Here is a 21,690-nt window from a genome sequence, read left to right on the forward strand (position 1 = left end):
GCAAGGTTAGCTCAGCATCTTTTTAAAGTGTAATAATAGTACTGATTATATTTTCCTTTGTATTAGATTGGAATTTTTGTTTATTACTATTTAATTGATTTTTGATCAAACCTGACTGAATAACACTTTAAAACTGACATTTGTTTCTTAATTCAAATCTGAGAAATTGTTTCACACTAATTGCAAAAAAAGTACTGCAACTGATAGAACCCAATCCTTGCTTCTCAGTATTTACTTTTTATTGAAGTAAAAATTTAAATTTGGTTTATTATAAGGGAGAGATGGGTCTCCTAATTTAATACCACTCATTTCTCTTTCTTTTATTACATTTTGAAGCATGATAAGAAAGTTATTTAAATACATTATAGTTACTTTTGGAGTTTTTTTCTTTCTTTCCTCTGTCTCTTCATTAATCGCTTCTTAGCTTCTTCTTCACTACAAAGCTTGAATATTTCTACAATATTGTCTGTTCCCTAAAACATAGAAATCTCATTTCTGTCATGTCTGTTCCCTTCAAATGAATAAATACTGTCACTGCTTAAGTTAAACACTTTAATACATCATATTTATCTGATCCCTATAAAAACATTTTCAATTTCAGTACAAGCATTTTCACTGTGCAGTCTGTTTCTGTAATAATAATAATATAAAGAAACAGCAACAAACTTTTCTGTTACTTAGTTTGTAGCATATTTCTTTGTTCTCTGCTTCTTGTACAACTACAAAAATTAAATTAGTGAATTATACAAGTTAATGGACTTTTCTAAACAAAATAAACAGCGTGTTAAATGTATGGATTTTAGATTTACAAATGATTGAGTACTATGTCTCAATTCTAAGGCTAGAAATAATCCTCAAATTATATCTAACAATTAGAAAGAACTATAAGCTGTGAAATACTAAAACATTTTACCTTTAATTTTTAAAAATAATTCAGCATGAAACATATTTCTAACATGATACTACAAGATAGTTAAAAACAGTTAATTTTAAAATTTAAAAAGAATAGAGATTGTCAAAAATAAAGAAACAAGCTGAATTAAACTGCAAATAATATTTTCAGTCCTACAACTAGGGATATATTTTTTAAACAGTCCATAGTTGTAAGGTTGGAAATATAATCTTTGCATATCGATTCAACTTGTATGGTTTTTTTCAAAAAAAACTATTCCCATTTTTAAGTTATTTTTTTAAGTTTTTACGCCCATTTCTGGAGAACACATTTTAAGCTACATTCATACATATGTATTAAGTTGAATGCTACATGTTTTTCAACAGTTTACTGCTGCATTGGTTTTTTCCAACTCAATCATTATTTAGTAAGTCAGGTGTTTTGTGGCTGAAGCTTCATGCAAACATGTATTTAACAAACTAAGTACAAGAAAGCTGCTCACATCAATGACATTTGCAGCATTTCATATAGTATATCTGTGTACTCTGGTGTAAAATACCCAACCAATTTTTATGTAGGTTTGTGAAACAAATATGACTAATAATAATAGTCAAATTATATTAAAATCTGCACTCATAATTCCATTGAAATACAAAAATCAGCAGAATAACCATTCACAAAAGTATTGACATCTGTTATAACTGTTTACTACCAGAAAGCCATGTACTAGTATAATGGGGCTTAAATATCTTCAAAGAGTTTATGTTGTTGGTGGTGAAGGACTTAGAAAGTTTTAGACAGTAAAAATAGTAACTTTCAAGAATCAAGTTAAAAAGAGCTCTATAAATTTTACAAAACATTTAACACTTGCATATAGATTCTGGCACAGAACATCAGCCATTTTACTGTAGGCTTCAGCACTTGGATGGATTCATAGAGAAACTTGACAAGTAGTAATGAAAAACTGATACCTTCATCTCTTTCAAGAATCAACTTAAGTATAGTCCTATGACTTGTGCAGAAGATATTTTAGTACATTTGCCCATGCTTGAATAAAATTTTCATGGCCATTTTTTTCTGTAGACTTCTGAAATAATAATAGGGAAAACAAATGGGTAAATTTTGAATTTTTGTCTGATAATAGCAAAGAAGTTAATTGTTTGATTATTAATGTTTTAGCAGCCTTAGCCATTGGGAGAGAATATTTTAAGAGTTATTTCATAAACAAGCCTGCTTTTTACTATGGTTTTTGCCTGTATGTTCTATTAGAATTTTTGTAAAATTCCTGGGCAAACCCTATTATGAACCACTACTATGGTTCATATCAGTGTTTTAATTTTGCTAATGCACCTTAGAATCCACATTGAAAGTCTACAAATTTTGGCTATATTTTTTCGATATTTTAGGATAAGGTGTCAACTGTACATGATATGTATTTAATTAATACTCACATGACAAGCAAGAACTGCTTCCTTTTCATCCACCTGTAGTGAAATGACTCGACTTTTCCCCTTTCTGATTATTGTACCAAATTTTTCACAGGTAAATGAACTCTATAAAAGATAACATCACATTAAATTTACTTATTCAGGTTAAAATCAAAGAAAGACATGCCAATAAGTGAATAAATAAGTGTCCAAACCAACAGAACTTATGTATTTTGTGCAAAGTTACACAAGAGTTATTTGTACATAGGTATAAAAAATGTAAAATGACAGACCAGAAGGAAAGCAACTAATTAACATCTTACTAACAACTCATGGGCTATTTTTATCTGACCTAACAGTAAGATGTGACTTTCACTTTTAGTATGCAAATACCAAAAGCATATGTAATAACACTAATAACATATATTAAAAGTATACAAGTTTTAAGTTCTTAATTAGATAAGAAAATATTTTAAATATCTAACTTCTCCTAGTGTCACATAGTAACACTTTCTCCAGGCATCATTATTTTATTCACTAACACTAATAAAATGTATGACATTCAACATAAAGACAAATTTTTACATATTCTCAATCAACCCATATCCGACTTAAATATATTTTAATATATTTTCTCTCTCAAGCCTCTTTCCTTAATACAGTGTTTGTGGAATTATCTAGCCACAGTGCAAAACTACGGTCATTAGTTGGTGATGTTGTCCTATAAAAAGACTGTTTTGGTCAAAAAGATAAATGGTTAAATCTACACAAACATTATTGGTAATTTTATTTATTTGTAAAGCTTAATGAATACAAATTTTGAAGCAATTTTTTTCATGATTTAGATATAAAAACCTAAACATTGAAACATGCAACAGCAAAGTTTATATCACAAGACTTAATAATCAAACAATCATAAAAGCCAAGTATCAGCCACTCACACACACTCGATTTCTCCAAATATCATGAGTCACACAAGTCCAATTTCAGTTTTTCTTCTAGAATATTTCCTCTTTTCATTGCCCATTCCCATTTTAATTAAATTCAACCACTAATATAGGTGTAAGTAGCTCCTACATGTTGGCACTTTTTCTTCCTATCAAAAAGGTAGTTTTTACACCAAGTAAAATTAATTTGCTATTTGATATGAAGTTTTGTGGTTTTATGAAAACAATTGCAATGATGCAATTGATGTGATAAGAAAATATCTGATCAATAAATGATAGCACAAAGAATAATGTTGGAAAGATACACTAATTAAAAAAGATATTCCTTGTGAAAGGGCTTGAGTTTCCTAAAGCTAGAAGGTTCTTTATTTTTTCTTATGTCTGTTTATGTGTAGCAGAGTAACAAATACATATTGGAGAATTTAAATTTGGTAAGCTTTGATTTCCTGGTGCAGGCTTTTATATTAGTATAAAATAACATTAGTTAAGTAGTTGAATTTCCAAAAAAATAAAAGTTAAAACTTCAAACAAAATTTTTGACACTTTCAACCTTATACATAAATGAATTGTACATCTTGTAACTCATTAACACAAAAATACTTACATCTTCATTATTATTCAGTTCTTCATCATCATCATTTCCAGTCTTACTTTTTTTCATCACTGGCAGGCTTTGGTCCTTGTTGCATAACAAAATAAATATAAGCAAATTACTGTTATTTATTATGAAAAACAACATACCCTATCTATCTTTCCTTTCACACACACAACTGTATGTTAAAATATTTTATAATTAGTTCACTGCATCCAAAATACTTTCACAGTTCTTTCATTAATAAACAAAAATATATATGATGGCAGAAAAAAATAATTTAACATAAAAGCTTCAGAGAACAGTTAGTACTTTTATTTTTTGCATTAATAAATCTCCCACATTGTTATAATATATTATTAAGCAATGTCTAATTTTATCTTACAAATTAAATACATATTTGATACAAATCATTAGAAATTTTAATTATGTATTTGTTAAATTTAGTACATAATAATTAAACAATCAAAAGTCAAACAATAACTAACCTACAATACACTCCAGAATCCAATTAACATTACTTTAAGAAAAATTATCATTTGAACAAAATCCACTGGTCATTTTAATTAGCATGACACAGTTCTGTGTGGGATAACTTACATTTATTTCAGAACTAGAAATCCAATTAATGTTCCAAACACGCAATTCACTATCGCTAGATCCTGTGATCATTTGTGTATCTTCCCGTATAAGGGCAAAATCCCAAACCTAAAGATATGAAAAACTTTCTTGGTTTTAAATATCTCGATACTATATTTAAAAATAAAATAATAAAATGGTTAGCAAAAATGATAATTATATACATTTAGTGCTACATTTCATTTCAATGATCGTTCAGTATTAGTTGCTTGTCAAATGAGTAAAATATGTCCTTGGCTTAAAAAATAAGAATGTTACTTACACAAAAGCAATTGCCATTTTCTCCAGTTCTCCTGAAGTACAATATTATCAATAATTACACGACATTTTAAAATGTCAATCTTTTTCAAAAACCCGTTTCTGCAAATTAATATCCATAAATATATAAAATGTCAATTTTTATACACAATGAACAGGACGTAAGAAATGTACTTGAACTACTACCAGAATTTACTTTGAAACTCATTTGTTGTATCATAGGCTATTTAAAGCCATTTTAGAGGAAAAAACAAAATATTGTAAGTGAAACAAATTTTGTCAATAATTTTGCAACAAAATTCAATAGTGCCAGGTTTATTGAAATGACATTCTTTCCTTTTCTATGTCTTAAAATGTCAATTAAATTTTAACAAAGCAATACTTAAAATATTTAGTTATTATGCAAATATACCTCATTTTGCAGCATTCTTTTTCTGTTAACCCACAGTAAAGCAATGCTCAGTAAGAAATATGTTCATATTCATATCAAACTCTGAACATGCAAAATGAAAATCATTAATTATCCTTTTTCTCATGTAATTAGCTAGAATAATACTTGTAACATTGCTTCTATATTTGTGTGTGTGTGTGTGTGTGTGTGTGTGTGTGTGTAAATATATTTACTAGGATTAATTTAATACTAACTGATTATTCACTTCATTAAGGTCTTGTACAAAGCTTGTTAAAAATAGTATGCTATTTAAAGATACACAAGTGTTTCATAAAATTTTTGAAAGATACAATTTCATGTTGAAAGTAAATGTGTTTATTCTACTTTTCAAAGGAAAAACAAAAGTGCTTTACCTCACTTCTGTGTCCAACAAGAGTCTTGAAACAATGCTGACTGTCTAAATTCCAAAACTTTACCATTGTGTCTTTGGAGCTGTGAGAATAACAAATTGTACCTGGGTTTCCGATACTATAACTACGATCTACGTACTACTGTGCATAACAAATAGTGATCTTCCTAAAATGTCATTCAGATGACATCATGAATATTAAATACTTTAGTGTTTTTTTTCTTTTTTTCTGATAGCACAAATATATGCTATAAATAAAGTTTTAAGACTTCTCTTCAAATTATGATGTGAGAACTAATAACTTAAAAAGGATAGTCACTGGTATGTATTTTAGTGCTCCAGAGATACAGTGAAATTACAATCAATACAAAGATAAAATTAGTTTGATCTTGAAGCTTTGATTGAATGTTAACATTGATGGGCTAAATAGTTCTGCTCATTTTTATGTTTTTGTACATGAAAGATACATTTCTAATCAGTAATACCACATATCAAATGCTGCTCACCTCGATACAAGAATGTTTTTCGTCTTCATAAAGTGGCACTTTGTGACAATTCCTTTGTGACCTCTCAGTCGAAACATACCAGCCTCATTGATGATGTCCCATAACACTATTTCTGTGTCCTATTAAACATGTGAGACAAATAGTTTTAGCATCAATAATTGACAAATGTGTTTATGAATAGTATTTTTTAAATTAGTAGGAGTAAAAATTGACTATCATGTTAAGATTAAATACTTTTCTTTTTCTTCAATTTCAATTTTTTAACCTATAAGATCTTCTTAATACATTACAAACATTGTATATTTTATCGGTTACTTTCTCTAACTCTATGCAAGCTTGGCCAATATAACTGACCTCATTTCCACAAAAAACAAACACAAAAGCTAGAATGATTTCAAATTCTAATATGAAACAAATGTTTATTTGTAAACTCATAACAGAATACACCTATTTATTCTTAAACTTTGTTTTCTTGCTTTTTGAACCATGTCTAACTACTATTCATGTCATTATAACATAAATCACTAAGAGAATGTATGACTCATGTTATGCTATCAAAATACATTCTCCACAAGCTCCTTTGAGCAGCTTGTGTGCATGTTTTGCGAAAATGTTTTTATTAGACTATTATTGTTCTCAATCTAACCTTAATTAAAAGATATTCATTTCTACAATTTAGTTACTTTTATAATAATAAAAACCAAGAAATAAAGTAGTTACTTAGACTTTTTTTGCTGTCTCTGAAAGCCTTTACACACTGGATTGACTAATGGCAATTAACATATGTAAATCAGTAAAAGTTAGCTCTAAAGGAAAACCTTAATTGTAAGAGAACTATTAAGAAATCCTGAAAGAATGGATGTGGTAGGTAAGTGTGGTAAGAGGGTCTGGTTTGGTATTTGATAGTTCTGTAACCAAATAAGAATGAAGCCTAGGAAAGCTGATTTTTCTGAGTGATGAAGATATTACAGCAAGTAATTTATGTTTAATTTTATACTTATTGGAGGATAAATAAATAAAAGTGGATGCCAAGAGAAAAATGTCACACTAGGAAAAATTCAGGAATGTTTTTAATATTGCTTTTCAAACTCAAGAACTTAAAACTTGTATACTATTAAAATATAGATTATTAGCTATAATTTTACATTATGCTCACTGGTATACGGTAAAAGGTATTTTAATTAAAATTTGAATTAATTCACTAAAAAGCTCATGAAATGAGCAGTACATGTCTGTGTTAACAGGTTTAAGAAATTAAGAAATGTATTATAATAAAATGTTAATTATCTACAAATTGATACCAGTTATTTATATGCATTTATAAAAACAAAATAGTTCCATAATATTTTGAATGCAAGTCTACAAATACAATGACATATATTTTGACCCCTGACCATAGGAAGATTTGTTCAGACAGGGTTAACGAGAAGGATTCCACACAGGCTGGTCCTGCTGCAAATGATAATAAAATCAACTGGGAATAAGAATCCAGGAGGAGGAAACCAAACTTCATTTTCTTCTCATTGAGTGAATAAGTGTGTAGTTATATTGTGATGTAAATTTCTACTTCAAACTTAGGGTATAAGCCTCTTTGATTCTCCATCATAGTGACAGGAATCTGGCAAGTGACAAGAATTTCTACAAGTTCCAGTTGGAGAAAAAAAAAAAATGAAACAGGGGATGGGGTGAGTAATTGTGATGGGAGTCTAGAGGAATGTCATACTATAGGAAGTGCAATGTATGCTTATGATTCTCTATTTGGAAAAGTAGACTGTCCCTGATTTATGCAACCAAAGTGGTGGTAGGGATGTCAAAATTCTTCAAACAGATAGTGTGGATAAGCAGCCAAAGACATGGTGATGGCAATTTTGAAAAGAAATGTTGAAAAGACAATGTCTAAGGAACCTAAGAAATTGATTAACCCAATCATGAAAGATGACAAAGGGTAGATCACTGAAAACAGAAGGGTTCCAGGGAATAAAAGGTCAGGAAATGAATCCCAGAAAAAGACAGTCACTACCACATAACACTGTAGGGAACAAACCTGACAAAGAATTGGAATGGGAGTAAAAGTGAGAGAAAAAAGTGCAATTCATGACAGATCAAAATAAGACTGTGCAGAAAAAAAAAATTCAATTTTTTCTCAATTGTATTTGTGTTGAGAAACATTGTTGGATTGAAACTGAGAATAGCTAGCCAGCCAAATACAGAAATCTAACTTACAATGAATTAAGGCCTGTAACTCCTCAGCAGATAGAGCCAAACCCAATGCCTGGGTAGTTGTACCAGAAGTATTGTTTACCATAACAGAAATATCTGTTGTTAATACACTGAATTGTGAAGTCAAAGTTACAGTATTATTAAGTAACAATAAAGAAATGCAAAATACTGAAAAAGGTTTTGAAATGTCAACAACATACAATCAAAAACAGTAGTCACATGCAAAAAATATGAACACCAGAAGGAGCTAGGTGTGCCAACTTAGATCACACAATACTACTGTTGTAGGGTGATCACATGCTATATACATGTTCAAAAGTGGCACATACTTTGTGGGGTATCAAAATTGTTGTGCTTAGGAGGTGGAAAGAAGATTGAGACAGCTTTGGGTGAAAGATGTAAGACCATATCTGAAACAGCTCATAAACAGTCTAAAGCTTAAAATAATAAAGGAGGAACAAACCATGTCATTGTTACTTTTGAAATTAGTTTTACCTCATTATCAAACTAATATATCAATCTCTCTGGTAAATGTAATTAAACATAGGATAAATAAAATACCAACCGCCACATAAATAACCTTTCCAATGAATTTTACAGTCAGAATTTGATAAGGATTTGTATCTCCCAGTCTATATTGAAGTACACATTGAAAACCATGATCATATAGAAAAAGTAGATATAGTAAGTAACTGTGCACGAGCCGACTGTGTTAAAATGTCCCCACTGATCAGCCTTTTATTCTTAACAACCTTTTCATATTGTAATTTCCAAAATGCATTATTCTGAAATCATTATATTAGGTAAAAGGTAGTCTTGGTATAGAAAATTTCTTTGCAAAACATAAACGCATGCTTGTAGAGAAAAAGAAGTCTACAGAACTGAAACATCTTACAGCTCCACTGTTGCTTTAATTTAGTCCTGTCAGAGTATGTTTGAGAGTACTAACATTCAAATGTAATACAACAAGCAATTTCTTAATTTTTTTAAAGTAATAATATTAATAACACTCACTATTGGCTTAAATTTGCAGATAATCTTAACAAGAATATATCACTGTACAACCACTACACTCACACTTTAATAAATAAATAGAAACTGACAGAAAACAACTGAACTAAATCCAATTTCCATCAATCAATAAACTAGTTTTAATGTCAACATATTGTGTTAAACGTATATTATTAAATACAAGAAAAAATAAAACTATCCTTTCCTCTGAAATAAAAATTATTTTTAAAAATTTCTACCTGTGGATTCCCTTTCCCATATACAATTTAAAAAAAAATTTTAATGAAGCTCTATTGTCCTTTGCAAGGAAACATTTATTTAACATATTTCTCTTTAATTGCCAGAATAAATATAATGTTTTTATTATGGTTTACCTCAATCACGTGAGTAACAAGTAATTTTAATATCAAAATTAGTTTATATAGTAGACAGATCTTAGCCTATTTTTGGATATAAACATGTCAAGTAAGTATTAAAATATAGGGAAATTTATTATTAAGGCTAAATTTAAGTTCAGAATATTCAAAGACCTCATCAAGAACTAAGATATACTTCAACCTTAAAGATATGGTTTTAACTGAGCATACAAAAAAACATTCTCACCTTCCCACCTGAAACTAAACGCATTCCATCACTGTCAAATGATAAGCAGGTAACTGCAGACTTGTGACCATTAAAAGTCACAACACATCTTCCAGAAGAGAGATCAAATAAACGAACAGCTCCATCGGCATAACCCACTGCTATTTGTTGAGCATTATGATGTTGACTTGTGCAAGTAACCTCATGCTTTTCTCCTTGAAGTGTTAATAACTACAGAAAAACACAATGACTTTAAATTTATGTAAACATGAAGTAAATCATTTGTTTGAGAAACATGAACACTTTGAAAACATAAAGGTGCAGCAACTTTAGTAATTTTTGTTATATTTTGGTTATGTTTAAAAAAAAGTTTAATAAACACAAATTTTAGATAATATATTAATATGTATATCTGTTTACATCTTTCTCTGACTTATAATATTGTCCAATACACTTACCTAATACAAAATACTTAAATACTTCAACCTGTTTGAAATGATAGTTGAAGAAAGTAGAATATTACATCATTTTATATTTTTGTATGCAAATTAAGAAATGCCCAAGAGAAATCTCCATTAATTAAGACTTACATAAACACCTAGTATTTTACGACATATGTATCTATTTTTTGTCATAAGAGAAAACTAAGGCCTACAGAAATTTTCAGGCCAAACATATTTCATTCATTCAATTTTTGCATGTGTTCAAATGCTTCTACCTTAAATATCCTCTTAAGCCACGTTATGGAAGTACCTTAAAAAATATTAGCAAAACTTTTCTTGGTTGTTCATCAGCACTGATCAAGGATAAGTGGCAAAATGACATGTACTGTCCTGTTAATTTTCACTATACAACATTCACATAATTACAGGAACTAATTACTTCAAGTTTACTAATCTTTTTACTATCTACCTCTTAAACCCTTAAATTTTAGTTAGTTTTTCATACAAATAAAAATAGTAAACTACAAAATAATCTAACATTTTAATGTTTATATTACAATAATCTTGAAAATTAATAAATTGAATAGTATGTACAACATATCAGCATTACTCACTTATATTCCATTACTCTTAAAAACTTAACCTGTTACTTTTTTACATAAGTACACATTTCAAACTAATGTACTAATGAACTAAAAACACATTCATATTAAGCCTTTTATCAATCTTGTTCTTGTGACCTTAAACACTGCATAAATTGTAATAATTCATATTTATTATAGCTGATAAATTGGTGGAATATGCTAATTTAATCATTTGTTTCCTTAACTAATTAACCAAAATTTGTTTACAAAAGATGGGATATAAAATAAAAAATTCATAACACTAAAAACTGCAGTTTAATTTTTTTTACTTGTGATGAACAAATTACAAACATCTTACTGTGTATCTTTATACTTCAACACTAGTAATATATATATATCTGAATAGCTGGAAGGATTATAAAACTGTAAGAACTGATAATTAATTTTAATTCTTTAAATTTTACAAGTTGTAACACTAATATATGAAGTTGAACAAACTTTAAATTAAAATAATAGTGAAAAAATCATAGTGGTAAAAATGCAATTACTGGATGGTTGGAATAATCAGAAAGACTAATGACAATTAGTTACTTTCATAACATTGGTCAATTTAACTGCAACTTCAATTAATGTTCATAGTTAAAAGATTATACCAGTGAAGAGTTAACTGTCAAGCTCAAATTCTTACACCTAATATCAGGGCTCTCCACAGCCCTTTCAGTGGATCTTTAACACTTATTTTTACAAATACAGTTTCCTCTGTACTTATACTGTAAAGTATATGCTAGACACTTTTTTGGCAGGTAACTATGGTACTTATGAGCTAGTTATCATACGTTGAGCATGAATAACTGTTGTTTTCCTACATATCCAAAACAGTCTACACCATTTGCACACATCCAGTATAATAACTCATGAGACTGAATGTTAGTTGAACATTGTTTAGTTTTATTTTTGTTATTTTCCAGCCTGATATAACTAATAGTCAAGGCTGTATGGGCTACTCATCACAAGGGCATCTCTGATAATTTTTGATAATAATAACAAATGAACAACAATAAATTCTGACAGTGTAGCATAGATCAGACAAAATATTTCTTACACAACTAGTGTAAGCACTAGGGGTGTAAGAAATATTTTTTCATTATTTGTGAACAATGCTAATGAAACATTATGCTTGAATCAATATTAATTTTATAGATTAACAAGATTTTATTTAGCAATGGATGTAAAACATGAGGTTGATTGTACACTTGCATAATGCTTATTCTCTTCTGATCATCAGCACTTACGAAATGCATTCAACATCTGCCCCAGTTGCAATTTTATCAACTCGAATTCTTACAAAGTTTAGCAAGAATGTAGCAACACTGTGCATATCTTGGACAGCAATGAAAACAAAGCTGAGGGTAAGCATTAAATGGTAATTTCAACTGCACAAACATACCAGATAGCCATACACCATGGTTGATGTCATTATCAGTGGCAGTGTTAAACAAGTATAATTTCTGAACTATAATACATATTTAGTAGCATATTTTACAATAAAAATACAATAAGCTAAAACAGACTTAAATACTCTGAGTAGCATACATAAATTAAGTTGTACTTTAATAAAATCATCTATTGCCAAGGTTATCCAATACATCATTAAGTGAATTCTAGGTTTATTTTTTGGCTTTTTTTGGGGGGTGGAGGTGAACACTGAAGTAATACTCTGCCAAACAAGACATCTTACCATTATTTATCTCTATTACAACTTCAAATGATGTAGGTTATCATACTTTTTTGCTTGTTTTCAATAAAATGTATATTAAACTTCATATGACCTTAAAACTAAATTAAAACTTATCTCTTCAAAAAAGTGTACCTCAGAATGGCTGTTATGGGTATTAACACTTATTGATAAGGAGAGAACGTTTCAACCTTCAAACTTAAAAACATTTCTAAGTAACTCAACAAAGTGTTTTATGCCTAAAATTTGATAAATTTTATTGATATTAACCCATAGTGAATATGCCATCTGGTGTCATGGGAGTTAAATAAATGTTTAGTATGAAATATGTCTTGTATTCACTTCCAGGCAGAAAAGTTTTTTCTTGCAAATGAAAATATGTTTATACATTAATTTTTAGGTTAATGTGCAAGACTATTAAAGATGTGGATATAATACAGCAGTTGTTCCTGTAATTCAGATCACACCAAACCTACAACCTTATACTGATCTACATAAGCAGTAACCTTTTCAAAGAAAGTCAAAAGATTTTTAAAGCACGGTTTTCTCTTAGTGAAACCATGTTGTTTATCCAGTAAAATTCTAAATTTTGTTAAATGACTTTGCAAAGCATCTTAACAGATTTTACAGAAATTTTCCCATAACTGGTGTAACACTGATGGGTCTATAATCACTAGGACAATTTTTATTACCTCCTTTCAAAAGAGGATTTACTTCAGCTAACTTCCAGTCCTCTGGTAGCTGCCCAGTATTGAAGAACTGACAAAACAGCAGAAAGTGGGTTCACATATCTAATTCTCAATCTTCTTCAAAACACTTGTGCATGTATTATCTAGCCCAGGAGTCTTTTCAGTTTTTTAACTTCAAGATGCTTTCTCAACAAGCTCAGAATTAATGTTATTATCACTTTGTCCTACCTTGATTCTCATTTAGCAACTGTACAAAATAAGGAATACTGCTTAAATTTTCATTAGTACAAACCAAAGAAAAAGCATCTCCTAATCATCAGTTACATGCTTCCCTTTGTCATCCCATAAAGGTCCTACCACCATCCTAGTATTCTGTTTATCTTCAATGCATTTACAGAAATTCTTACTGCCAGTTTTTACATTTTTAGCCATTCTTTTTCCACACACTCACTGAAAGTCCTAATTTCCTGATTCAACTCTTTAATCTTCTAAATCTCCCACTATACCAGTTAATTTACATTTCTTATGTGTGTAATGCTTTTCTTCAGTTCCATCCTTTTTAAAAACCCTTTGTGAACCAACCTGGGTTTTTGCTTGCAGCCACCCTTTCCTTTCTATAAAATAAAATAATAATAATAATAAAAAAAGCTTATCTTTAATATTTAAAATATTTCCACATTTGATCACTTTCTCCAAATACTTCAGCTGCCTAATTCACAATAGATAATTCTTGTCTCATCCTTTTATATTTTATATTTTCCAATATTTTTATTCATTGTATATTCCATTTGCTTTCCTTTACTCTGAACTGTTGGTAATTCTGGCACCACATGAGTAACATTTTGATAAATAACTCATCCGTGCGCTTAAGGTTAATAAAGATAAGTGATATTACCATCGCTGCCAAAGAGAGACAGGGCATGATTTTTTTTTAAATTTTACTTATGGTACCATAAGAAGGCAAACACAATATACATCTCTGAATTATAAAATTTATGTAATCAGGATTAAGAATATTTTACTTGAGTAATTTCCAGAGGACTGATATCGTTAGACTCGAAAGTAGAGGTAATTTTGGACTTCAGTGATTATAAAATTATTAATTTAAGTTTAGAAGTAGGATAATAGATCAATTAGTCTAATGAGGCCTACTTTATCTCCAGTTTTTGTATCCCATATATTCACGTTTTCACATGAAGCTGTAGCTGCATATCTTCCTTTCGTTCCTTTACAGTTCAAAAAAAGTATCTTTCCAGAAATACTTCCAACTACACCAAAAACAGAACCTGGAACAAATCTTAAATACTGTCTTGTCAATCCCATCATTAACCATGTGCTAAATCAACAAGCAACAGTGGCAAATACTTTGAAATGAGCTCGCCCTCTATACTTGTTTTAATTTTTTATATTGATAAAGATCATCAATAAAAATGAATATATACCAATCGAAACAATTTAACATAAATAACGAAAATGTTTAATCACAACAAAACATCCCTTATGAGTTATTTTGTACATTAAGAGAATCTAGTAAGATATATTTTAATATTTTAATTTAGATGTTAGCTGAAAGGTGTGTGATTTAAGACCCATAGTTGTTTATAATACAGGTATGGAAACATCTAAATATTTTGAAGTCAGAATATCTAATAAATTATATGGTAGGCTATAAACATGAGGTTTAGTGAAACATCAAAACATACAGTGAAGTTGTTACTAGCCAATAGAGAGAACCAATTATTGTGTTTACACTGCAGCCATAAGGTTGTGCAAGTTTGATTTATGTTGAATTTCGCGCAAAGCTACATAAGGGCTATCTGCTCTAACTGTCCCTAATTTAGCAGTATAAGACTAAAGGGAATGAAACTAGTCATCTCCACCCACCGCCAACTCTTTTAAGTTGTACAAGTAAGTTTGTTTTAACAGTGTTTTATCGCAGCTAGTATCATTTGTAAATGTGACCTATAGTGTTTAAGCTTGTTAAAAAAGATGTTTGTTTGTTGAATTTCGCACAAAGCTACTCGAGGGCTATCTGTGCTAGCTGTCCCTAATTTAGCAGTGTAAGACTAGAGAGAAGGCAGCTAGTCATCACCACCCACCGCCAACTCTTGGGCTACTCTTTTACCAACGAATAGTGGGATTGACCGTCACATTATAACGCCCCCACGGCTGAAAGGGTGAGCATGTTTGGCGCGACGGGGATGCGAACACGCGACCCTCAGATTACGAATCGCACACCTTAACACGCTTGGCCATGCCGGGCTACTGAAAAAGAAGAAATACACTAATTTGTTATAATTTATGTGGTCTCTGGACCTCTAGATAATTTAAAAGAACCTGTCAACAAAAGAACATCAGAATATTTATATCAAGAATGGGATTATTCTACTAAAAATAAAATAGAACTTTACATATAGTTATGATTGAACTTTTACTGTTGAAGACGATGACCGTGAAGCCAAAGACAGAGATCAAATCGTTACTTCAAATGATAAAATTGTTAAAACAAGATCAAGAGAAAACAGATAAAAATCTAAATATCTAAAATGATTGGAATTTCAGAGAGGAATTAAAAGAAAGGGACGCATTATTAAAAAAAATTAAAGTAAAAAATTTCATTAAAGAAGACGTGGGAGATAAGCAGAAGAATTATAAGAAGTTTGCAGACATGTAGAAGAATATCAAGTAGTACAAAGAGACTCTGATGATAAAACTAAAGTACAAGAACGATGTCATGACTAAACTGAAGAAATATAAAATATTATCATTGAAAATAATAAGTATTGAAAATGAGTTATCAAAATGCAAAGAATAAATCAGCCACACCTGTTTTTACATTATCTCATGATTTTAGTCGGTAATGTCATTAGCTATAATATAAGGAGCAAACAAACTTAGTTGTTCTACAAATATTACGACTAATGATGTACCGCAAATTACCGAAAGATCTTACTGGACAACTTTATCCACAACACTACCAAATACAATTGCAGAATTTAGTTGAGCAGTTCAAAATTGACCAGTCAAGAAATCAATTGGCTATGATAAGGTACCATAGGAGGCATATCAGACTCATTTTGAAACCATTACCAGGGAAAATGGTTAGAATAAAGAATACCAAGCCATCCATATTGCTGTTCATTTAAAAGAGCCAGCTTTGACAACATTAAATAATCTTCAACCCAAAAGCCATAAAAGCTATATAGCATTAGTAGTAGCTAATCCAAGAAGCTTGGAATGCCATTGAAAATTTTGAAATTGAATCCTCTGAAAAGATAGCTGGTGGTTTGTATAGACTTTAGAAAATATAAAATTATCTAATTGTTAATTTATGTTTAGAAGACAGAAGTAAGATAACGGATCAATTAGACTGATTGGGCCTACTTTGTCTCTAGTTTTTGTATCCAATATAGTCACGTTTTCATACGAAGCAGTAGCTGTAAATATTCTTTTCGTTCCTTTATAGTTTAAAGAAATTATCTTTGTAGAAATACTTTCAACGACACCAAACACAGGACTCATGAAGACTCATATTAAGGTAACATATAATCATATTAATAAATTATTGCGTGTGTTTCTTTCTTTAATTTTGTTTATGATTCACTTACTAGCTTTTAGTCAAAGTTTCAACAGTTATCGTTTGTTGTTTAAGTTTAACGAGTAACTGTCATCAAGTAATCAATTAATCTCATGATACAAAAAATTTAGGAGTCACTACCTTGCTCATATATTTGAATAACAACCCACATGATGAGATAACCAGTGAAACGAGAATGCGCAATCGAATTATAGCAGCATTTTGATATTCATTTTATTTAAAATTTAGAAATATTTTTGCTCTCCCAGTACACTCTTGTATATGTTGTCTACAAGAATATGAAGTGAGGGGTTATTTGAACCAGTCTTTATCAAGGGTTTGTGATTATTCGAAACCTGTTTTGATGTTGTATCGATTAATACTGGCATATAAGGTAAAGTCCTAAAGAACTCGTAAGCTCGTGGATTATCAGCTGTAACTGAGAGAACTTGATTGCTTCTGGTTTATTGTTCTTAAAAAGTCTGAATACTTTCTGTTGTTTTTGTCTTTCTAACAATTTTAGTTCCAGATTCACAGTTTAAGAATTTTCTTTTTAGTTTTGTGCTTTAAAATATATTTGTTATACGAAATTTGAAATTTACTTCGTAATGTAAACAAGGTTATTTATGATATTTATTATTATTCTTTTACTCTGTATGGAAGAAGGAATGTTATAGGCAGCTTTAGTCTGAAACTATTTTTCTTACGACGGTTTGATATCCATATTAATATCCAAATTTATATCAAGAATCCAGAAAGGATAGTTTCTGTTCACTTCCAGAATGGAGTCTTTTGACTATAGTGGTATACTACTATACCACTGGGGGGAGGCATTTTTGAAATGTAATCATTAAAATGTGAGTTCTTTTTATATGAAAGCATTTTTCTAACAAGAGGTTGAAACTTAAACAAGTTATAGGCTAGTTAATTTATGAAGCATACTGCAAAACGGAGTGGAAAGTTAGATTTCTCTTTAAGTTTTTAAGCCTAACAGAACCGGACATATCTATTTTCTAATCATTGCACTATTTAGGAAGAAATATATAAATAAATGCATATAAAAGAGAATATCTATGGAACGACAGGATTCAAGAAATGCACATGGATTAAGGAATAAAAAAATCCTCAACATAGATCATCAAACACTGAATTGTTATTCTGTAATAATCTGATAAAAGACTATTGATGAAAACTGTTAATATTATATTTAGTAATGTATCAAGTAATTAACCTAAAGACTGTAATAGTTTTTGTATAACAGTATGTCAAATTACTAAAGTTTGTTGTTATTTAGAAACCAGACGACAGCCACTGATTGTTTGTTTGTTTTGAATTTCATATAAAGCTAGTTAAGAATTATTTGCACTAGCCTTCCATAATTTAGCAGTGAAAGACTATAGGGAAGGTAGCGATTCGTGACCACCCACTGTAAACTCTTAGGCTACTTTCTTACCAACGAATAATGGAATTCAAGGTAACATTATCATGCCCTCACGGCTGAAAGGGCGAATATGTTTGGAGTGACTGTGATTGGAACCCACGACCGTAAGTTTACGAGTTGAGCAACCAAACCACCTGGCCACAGCCAAATGAAGTTTGGGATTTTCATATAATAATTTAGAATGCAACTAAGAGTGAAAATTATTATTACATAAAAATCACATATGAATGGTACTGTTATTGTTATTCTGTATTCAAGCAAATGATTAATTAAAGACGAAGCGGTTGAGCAATACGTTTGAAGTTTTATAACGCTAAAAACCGGGTTTTCGGCACCTGTAGTGGGCAAAATATACGTAGCTCATTGTGTAGCTTTGGACTTAACAACAAATAAATGAAAGTGTAACATGTGTGTGTATATATATACTCTTCAAAAAAAGAAACGCAAAAGGCAAAATATGATACAAATTGTTAACAAGTTTATTCCGGGTAGTTCTGTATGACATGTGTGAAACTTTGCACGTTCACTGCTAAACATCCAAAGTCTGCAAAGGCGAAGTCCACGCTCACTAGGTGAAGTTTAACGTCACTCAACGTCAATAACGAGTATGCCCCCCGTGAGCATCAATAACTGCTTGGCATCTCCTGCCCATAGAAGCGATGAGATGACGAATCACATCCTGTGGAATGGCTGTCCACTCAGCCTGCAAAGCTGCTGCAAGCTGAGGTAAAGTCTGCAGTTGAGGTTGTCGCCGTCGCAGACGTCGGTCCAACTCGTCTCAAAGATGATCGATGGGGTTAAAATCTGGTGATCTGGAGGGCCAGGGAAGAACGTTGATGTTGTGGTGTCTCAAGAAGACAGTGGTGAGTCGGGCTGTGTGAGGACGGACGTTGCCATGTTGAAAAACGTCGTTGACGTTCACCATGATGGGCTGCACATGGGGCTTAAGAATCTCGTCGACGTATCGTTGAGCCCTAAGGTTCCCTCGAATGTGCAAAAGGTCTGTTCTGGCATTGTAGGCGATGGCAGCCCACGTCATGACGCTGCCACCACCATATCTGTCAACATCCTGCACACAGTTTGCTGCAAAACGTTCATCTCGGCGACGGTAAACACGGGTCCTTTCATCCTGCCTACGAAGCATAAAACGTGATTCATCGCTGAACCAAACATGCCTCCATCGTCGATGAGGCCGTGCCCGAGTCCACTGCAGCCGTGCTTGACGATGTTGCTGGGTGAGGATGACACCTCTGACTGGACATCGAGGTCGGATTCCTGCATCTCGTAGACGGTTGCGTACGGTCTGATCGGAAATCCTACGCAGCCCTAGTATGGTTGAGGCAGTAGACGTCGCAATGGTGGTCCTATCCCGAAGGTGACGTAACCGGATGTAGCGATCTTGTGCGGGCGTGGTCACATGAGGTCTGCCAGATCGTGGACGGTCACGAGTTGATCCATGTTATTGGTGACGATTTCATAGCCTTGTGATGGTGCTTGGGTGGACATTCACAGCTCTGGCAACATCTGATCTAGACCAATGGCCTTGTTGCGTTGTGCTTCAGTCAGTCTTGGCGTAACTGTATTGCGTGTCGGTGGCTTAACACTGAGCTATGGAAACCGAGAACCCGTCACTTTTATAGGGATTTTGCATATGTTGCACTTGCAGAACATGCAGATCTCTCAAACAAATTTATTGGACAAGCATGCGTTTTGGCGAAAAATCCAATGTTTTCCTCCGTTTTCAAAGTGCACAACTGTTATTGTCATTTTGGTCTGACAATCAGTGCCTTAACACGTGTAACATCACAAACTCTGAGCTTGTAACATTATTACATATATTTCTCTTTAAAATAAAAAAATATCACTTTTGTGTTTCTTTTTTTGAAGAGTATATATATCATAAACTATAAATTGTTGTACTTTTCATGGAATAAGTTTAGAAATAACTAGCGTGAACACTGTTGTTACTGTTATATAAGAATCTGTAAAATAATTAAATTGAAGCCTGTCGTGACTTCTGATAAATAACTAATGGTGAAGACTTCTGTGACTGTTACTCAGTGATTTGATAAATAGCTAATGATGAAGACTTCTGTGACTGTTACTCAGTGATTTGATAAATAGCTAATGGTGAAGACTTTTGTGATTACGACTCAGTTATTTGATAAATAACTGATGGTGAAGACTTCTGTGACTACTACTTGTTGATTTGGCAAATAGCCAAAGATGAAAGCAGTTGTTATGTAATCTTAGGAAACATTTAATATGAAAACCTCCTGAGGTAACTACGTTAACTGTTATAGTAAATAGTTAGAAAACTAGAAAACGCGTTACTCAAAACCAAAAGCGTTTAAATTAGTAAATGGGTATTTTTATTATAAAAAGTCACTAATATCCACAACATTCTGATCGTTGTTGAATTATTTGAACACTCATAATTTGTTCCACAAGAGATTTCGAGATCAGAACACATAAAATAATATTAACATATTCATTAAAGTATTTGCTTGTGCAAGAGTTTAAATGACATTATTCATACATTCTACCCATTAGCGGTAAGATTGAGGATTTATAATACTAGAAATCGGGTTTCAATACTCGCGGTGTGTAGAATACAGATAGTCAGAATAGTAGATTTGTGCATAGCGATAAAATAATGATATTAAGTAACTTAGTTTATACGTTATTTATAAGTAAACACGTTCTAATGCGTATTTCACGAAGTTTTCATTCATAAGATGTTAAAGATGATATTTAACTGACATTAGTAAACCTAAAATAGTTTGAAAACGATAAAATCAAACGAAATTTACTGTATTTAATGAACGAATAGACGGAAAATTGATTTAAATTCATAAATAAAATAAGAAAACTAATTACATGTTTTGTATGTGTTAACTTTTAAACATTCAAAGTAAATATTCTTTAGTTTTTCCTGTGTGATACACAAAACGTTAAGACAGAGAGCTATGTAACTTTGGAGTTTCGCAGCTCCCAGATGATGTATGTAGTGGTCAACTTCACTCATAACTATACTCTTAGGAATTTAAAAATCGGATATTAGATATCCCTACAAGCCCTCTTTGCTTAAGAATAATTTCTACCAATGATTGGCATAGTTTACATGTGAAACAATCTGCTTGATTAGTTTACATGTGAAACAATCTGCTTGATTAGTTTACATGTGAAACAATCTGCTTGATTAGTTTACTTGTGATACTTTTTGTTACCTGCACAGAAACTTCTAAAATGACTCACATGGGCGGGAGTGTAAGCTCACTTCAAGGTCACTGTAACATGTAGGACATGAAAAGCTAGAAAAGGAGGGGTTCTAAACAGGTTTCAGG

The 21,690-nt window shown here is 31.2% G+C and overlaps 1 protein-coding gene across 1 annotated transcript in view; it reads right to left on the minus strand.

The window, feature by feature from the left end:
• Nucleotides 1–14,710, minus strand: part of LOC143229254 (WD repeat-containing protein 3) — a 43,575-nt gene extending 28,865 nt beyond the window's left edge. Inside the window, exons 1-8 of the mRNA XM_076461357.1 lie at nucleotides 14,478–14,710; nucleotides 9,896–10,105; nucleotides 6,062–6,180; nucleotides 5,560–5,638; nucleotides 4,459–4,566; nucleotides 3,871–3,945; nucleotides 2,344–2,445; nucleotides 373–473 (exon numbers count right to left, since the gene is read on the minus strand). Coding sequence (XP_076317472.1) covers nucleotides 373–473; nucleotides 2,344–2,445; nucleotides 3,871–3,945; nucleotides 4,459–4,566; nucleotides 5,560–5,638; nucleotides 6,062–6,180; nucleotides 9,896–10,105; nucleotides 14,478–14,651 — 968 coding nt within the window. The 5' untranslated portion in view covers nucleotides 14,652–14,710. The remainder of the gene's footprint in view (nucleotides 1–372; nucleotides 474–2,343; nucleotides 2,446–3,870; nucleotides 3,946–4,458; nucleotides 4,567–5,559; nucleotides 5,639–6,061; nucleotides 6,181–9,895; nucleotides 10,106–14,477) is intronic.
• Nucleotides 14,711–21,690: the final 6,980 nt, after the last annotated feature.

The sequence above is a fragment of the Tachypleus tridentatus genome, chromosome 10 (assembly GCF_004210375.1).
Source record: "Tachypleus tridentatus isolate NWPU-2018 chromosome 10, ASM421037v1, whole genome shotgun sequence".
In the NCBI taxonomy this organism is placed as follows: Eukaryota; Metazoa; Arthropoda; class Merostomata; order Xiphosura; family Limulidae; genus Tachypleus; species Tachypleus tridentatus.